The sequence below is a fragment of the Sinocyclocheilus grahami genome, unplaced genomic scaffold (assembly GCF_001515645.1).
Source record: "Sinocyclocheilus grahami isolate Dianchi unplaced genomic scaffold, SAMN03320097.WGS_v1.1 scaffold97.1, whole genome shotgun sequence".
Taxonomy (NCBI): Eukaryota; Metazoa; Chordata; class Actinopteri; order Cypriniformes; family Cyprinidae; genus Sinocyclocheilus; species Sinocyclocheilus grahami.
This window is the reverse complement of record NW_015505276.1, coordinates 64,274-70,273: the sequence shown is the minus strand read 5'-3', so window position 1 is coordinate 70,273 and position 6,000 is coordinate 64,274. Positions and strand designations below refer to the sequence as shown.

At 41.0% G+C, this 6,000-nt stretch overlaps 1 protein-coding gene across 1 annotated transcript in view; it reads right to left on the bottom strand.

Annotated features, from left to right (window-relative positions):
• LOC107587971 (cAMP-specific 3',5'-cyclic phosphodiesterase 4A-like) overlaps positions 1-1,673 on the bottom strand; it is a 52,775-nt gene extending 51,102 nt beyond the window's left edge. Inside the window, exon 1 of the mRNA XM_016275957.1 lies at positions 562-1,673. Coding sequence (XP_016131443.1) covers positions 562-857 — 296 coding nt within the window. The 5' untranslated portion in view covers positions 858-1,673. The remainder of the gene's footprint in view (positions 1-561) is intronic.
• Positions 1,674-6,000: the final 4,327 nt, after the last annotated feature.

Genomic DNA, 6,000 nt, shown 5'->3' with positions numbered 1-6,000 from the left:
CATTACTCCCCCCCCCCCCCCCCCCCCCCCATTATGTCAATAATTGGATGCTGAAGTGCCTGATTAGATCATGTTAATTTTTTTGGCATGCGCATATGGTGTCTGCACGTGCCAAGAGCGAAAGCGCATATGCCATGATCCTAAATTACTGTAATATTCGTGCTTTTTTTTTTTTTTACCGCTACACTTTATCAGTCACACTAGACTCTGTGGTATCCACAACACGGGGGCCCGGGCTCTCCAAAAACCCTATTACGTGCGCTTCTTCTACACTTTTAATTCAGCTGATTAGCATTTTTAGTAATCGGTTATGCCATCAGCTGCTCATAACCGGCTCGAGGTTACTTCTGGGGGGTCACGTTCGAGGCATTTCAAACTCACGCTATCTCTGAGAGATGCTGGAGCCGTTACGCATAACGCATCATCAAGGATGCCCACGCGTCCCGCCTCTCCACACAAAGCACTATTAACCCTTCCAGCATCATTATTATCAGTTTTGGGCGTCCATCACACAGAAATAGCCCGTTTGCGCACACGCAATAAGTCACTCGGCTTTCTTACCGCTTGTTCCCAGCGCAGTTGCTCATGGACGCGCTGGTGGTTCCATGGAAAGACGATGGCCAGGACATGCGGGACTTCTTGAGCCCCGGCCGGTCACTCGTGTCCATGGCATTTGAGCGCTCTATCTGTCGGTGGTGATGCCGGTCGGTGTCAGAGTAACCGCGGTGTTTGATTTTGATGGGGGTCCGTGGCTGTCTCCACAGATGCTGCGGAGGCTTGAGGGTCGCCTGTCCCTCCCGGGGAACCGGCAGCGAAAGAGACAGGCTCTTCTTAGCGCAAGGTGGCGGTTCCATCATAGTGCGAAATTAATAGATGTACCGAACGCAACGTGTTAAGAGGAATAAAAACAATATGGCTATGTATTCGTTAAGAAATCAACCCGTCTACTGTCCGTAGCTGACTAGTCCCCATGTCTAACAGCGGAATGTATTGAAAGCAGGTTCAAAGGCAATAAAGATTCAGTGCTTTTGTGAGAACTAATCACAGTGTTCAGATAACAGGTGATGGCGCAATGTCGTCCTGTCTTCTTGTCATCTCCGCAAGTATGTCGATGGTAAATCCAAAAAGTTCCCGTGTCTCAGAAAGGCTCCACTTTAAACCATCACAAGGCGTCGTATAGCTAGCATCCGCGCCACTGAAGCTCTAACCCTGAAGTTTCTCATAGCGCGTCGGGTCACTTATGTTCAGTAGGGATTTATTGCTTTTATCAACCGTCCCTCCAGACTGGTTTCCTGCCGCGATTATTGCTGCTAAAGACCGCACATGTCTCTCCAAGCTCTGGTGTCTCCAACTGGATGCATGAGAACTCTGCAATGAGGAGCAATGTTGTGCGTCTGGAACTAACGGCGACTAAAACTCAAGCTCGCTGTCAGGAGATTCGCCTTCCACCTCCATTAAAACCTCGCCGCGATCGGTTTCATTAGGCGAATCATGTTGAATTTAGCCTGAAGAACAGCGCGCGTGGGATGATGGATGTGTGAGAGAGATCCATGCACGCGGCTTCTTCGCGTCCTCGCTTTCTTCTTTCTTGAAGCATTCGTTCAATTCCGCGAAATCATGATTGTAAATCAAAGTTCACCGATCTTCGTGCTGTACTTTAGTTTGCCGTCTTATCTCGGTCGTATCTTTCAGTTGTCGACAGATTTAACTCACTGCTGTGATAATGGAGGTTTCTTTCAGTTGGACTTCTTTAAAGGTCACGCATCTCCGCGCCGCTGGGTACACGAAGCACAGCATTCATTTTATGTATACACTGACATATCCAATAGACAGACGGTGAAATATGCAAGTGGGCATGCAAGGGTGTCTGTTGGACTTTTATATGGATTGAATAGCCTATTGGTTTTCATCATGCTGACAATAAATACCGCTGAAGACTGAATTACTGCGGACAGCTTAAACAAAAGGGCTCCCATTTACATTCCCAATGTGCACCTTAATGGAAATGTCAAGCACTTTCAATTTATTCTGCTTATCCTGGATCAGAAGAGGCAAATTCACAGCTCACTTACCCTTCTTTCCCCTTTCACCCCATAAGTTAGCCTGAAATATCACAGCTTACACTGATACGGGGCAGTAATGTATCTTAGTCAAAATAATAAGGCCAGTGTTCAGAGTGCATCTGGTACGGCGTATCTTCAGCGAGCAGTTTGTCTGCTCCTATTTTCACTTTGCAATAAGCGTATGCTACTTCTCAGCCCACTCAGAAGCACACATGTATAGACGAGCACTGAAACATGAAAGGCGATTTCTCAATGCAATGCCAAGAAAAGCTTTTCGTCTGGCTGGTGTCCCAAACTGTAGTCTTAGCATGAGGGCACCGTTGCGTTTGGAAAAAGGCTGTAAAATATTAATTTGATCCTCTGAGGAATGGACTAATGAATGCAATGTAAGTGCAGTTGGTCGTGCATCCAGCACCTGTCTCACAGAACAGTAAATATGGAATGCACTTGGGCTTGAATGATGTGTAACCGCCTCCTACACTAGGATATGTGGTATGTTTTGTCGCTTGGCATCTGAAGAAGCCGAATATTAGTCCAGAACAAGGCATGCCTATTTTCAGCCTTTCCTGCAGATCTGTGCAAGGAGGGAGCACTTTGTTCATCTTGTTTACCAGGCTATTACCTGGTTCTGTCCACTTTCTTATACACCCTCTGCTAATACTTGGACAGAGAACAAAAAAGGGCCTTTGTTTTAACAACAATAAAGAAGACGAGACAAAATGTGTATCATTAAATGCTTTTAAATAACACATAATGTTGAGAACAAATGACCAAAATATGAACAATACACTAAAATGTTTAAGAAGACATTCAAATACACATTCAAAATTTGGGGTAGGTAAGACTTCTCTCATGCTCAACAAAGCTACATTTGTGACCCTGGACCACAAAACCAGTCATAAGGGTCCATTTTTCGAAATTGAGATTTATACATCATCTGAAAGCTGAATAAATAAGCTTTCCATTGATGTATGGTTTGTTAGGATAGGACAACTATTTGAAAATCTGGAATCTGAGGGTGCAAAAAAAATCTAAATATTGAGAAAACCGCCTTTAAAGTTGTCCAAATGAAGTTCTTAGCAATGCATATTACTAATCAAAAATTAAGTTTTAATATATTTACAGTAGGAAATTGACAAAATATCTTCATGGAACATGATCTTTACTTAACATCCTAATGATTTTTGGCATAAAAGAAAAATCAATAATTTTGACCCATCACTGTAAAAAATGACCGTGAATTTAATGGTAAGAAACTAAAAATGCTACAGTAAAAATCTGTTAAATGGTTAATGGTAAATTCCCCTACTATATACGGTGAAAAACTGTATTGGACATTACATATAATTTTACGGTAGTATACCGTTTTTGGAAGTGAAAAAGACCATATAATTTACAGTGAATAACCGTAAATTAACTTCCCCAGAGTTACATTGTTTGTATACATGTTTTTTTGTTTAAATAACTATGTTTCTTCTTAGTTTTTTCTTATCAGTTTTGTATATTAGGGTTGTATGTTACAGCTAATGCAGTTAAATTTTTTATTTTCAATTAATGAAATTACGGTATTTAACTGTAAATTTAAGTTAAAACCGTAAAACCTAAAATGTTGCTACCATATTTTTTACGGTAAAAATTTACAGAATTTTTTTTACATTATACAATGTATTTGTGGCTATTGTTACAAATATACCCCAGCGACTTAAGACTGGTTTTGTGGTCCAGGGACTAGGGGTTGAACGACTTCTGATTTTTTGAAGTCGACTAATCGCTAATGACGTCATTAATGAACAAATAAGTCTGGGGCTGTGACAAACACCTTACTTTTCAGTTTCTAAGCTATTTTATTGAGAAATTTCCACGCTGAATGATTCTATGCGCGTGATGTACGCGCTACTGTCTGTAGCCTATGTGTGTACGTTACAGTGCAGCAGCGCATTAGATTAGAACGGCGATTAACTTACCTGTACAATAAGCGGTTTAAAACGTGCATTCTCCCGTTCAGTTTCGAGCATCCAGTAATATAATCACACATGTCTTGTGGAGCGCTTTCTGAGTATGCATTTATTTGTCATTTGAACTGTTTGGAAACAGAGCGTAAATGGGGAAGTCCTTCAAAGATGTCTTATCCTGTTGTGCCCTCTATAGGACCAGCGACTAGTCGACGTCAAGCTTAAAGCCTCATGGCAGAGCATTGAAGTCGACTAGTCGGTGCAACCCCTACCAGGAACACATTTATTTGAGCAAAAAATACAGCAAAGTATTATCAAAATTTTAATTAAGTTCTATTTTAAAATATAATTTATTCCTGTGATGGTCTCCGGTTTTTAGTTTCTTTATATATGCTGATTTGCTGCTCAAGAAATGTATTATTATTATTATCAATGTTAAAAAACAGTTGTGCTGCTTAATATTTTTGTAGAAACTTTTTTTTTCCAGGATTTTTGATGAAAAGAGAGATCAAAAGAATCACATTTATTTGAAATATTTTGTAAAATTCTAAACATATTTACTGTCTCTTTTATCAGTTTAATGCTTAATAGAACTATTATTTATTTCAAAAACAAAAATCTTTCTGACCTCAAACATTTGAATGTTAGTGTATGATAAAAAAACTCATCCAAATGTAGAATATACACACATAAAATTAAACAGATATAAAAACTTAAATGTGACATATTTGGTTTATTTTTGCTCTTGCAATTTTAAGTCTAAGCTCATTTGATGTTAAACCATGACAAAATAACTAAACTTAATGGACATTTTTGTTGAAAGACAAAAACTTGGAGCACAACAAAAAGACAACAACAAAAAAGACCTGCACAAAAATAACACTGGCAGAAAGAAGCGATTGAGAAACCCAAGCACTCAGCACCAGATCATTCAAAGACATTAATGACAAGTTTCTGGAAAAAGCGAACACATGAGAACATTGTGGTTTTCTGGAAGAATAAACTAAGTACTCTCCAACCGCCTAATTGCACTTTAAGTGAGTTGCAGAAGTTGTGAAAGCAGAGGCTGAGGAGTGTCAAGATGGGCCCGGAGATAGGGGTTGAGTGTCATTTAGAGCATGCGGCCGGCCAGGGTGCCCTCGTGCTTGTAGTTCACCATGCACCATTACCATCCACTCTCATTACCTAGCGGCCAAACAATATCGGCAGCATTAACGCTACCCGCAAGATACGATTTTCCATTCCAGCTGTTGAAGGAAGAGGATGACATGTCAAGCCTCACTAGACGATGATTCATACTAACCAGACGCCGCTTACCCCCCGAGAACCGAGATGTTCTAGAACATTCTGGCGCAGTGAGAGTTAATGCTATCCAATCACCTCCTGCATGTTTTATTATCCTTGCCTTTCTTCTATTCAGCATTTTGGGAAATCACAGGTTTCTACAGCAGAGTCAACACCAACAGAGCAGGGGGACTGTGTGGGTGGAAAAATGAAAGGCAGAATTCTAAATGCGTCTGACATGTCGTCCACTCCGCCGCTATGCTTCCCTTAGAGCGCTCGAAGGTAGACAACTAGCAGAGCTTCTCTGTCCAGAAAGAATTACAGAGCTTTGTAGAAAATGGAAATCAGAGCATAAGTGCACATACGTCAGAACATAATAACAGGGATCGCTTGTAGTGCGCTCGAGTGCCGTTCTCTATTAACATCTGCAGCGACATGCAAAGAGCAGGGGAAGTCATCTAGTTAGACCGAGCTTATTAAAACATGCAGCGGTCCATTTGTCTTATTGATCTGCCTATGTTCCGTAACAGCATGCTGCCGTTTGCATTAGATCCACCATTAGAGATATAATATGGCCTTTTTAGATGCCCTTTGGCTTCTTGAGTGTTTATTCCTCTTGTTTATCAGGCAGCTCAATGCCAAGTGGGCAGGGGCACATAGGCTTAGCTCTGGTCAGCCAATCACAGCAGCCTTTGAATCTA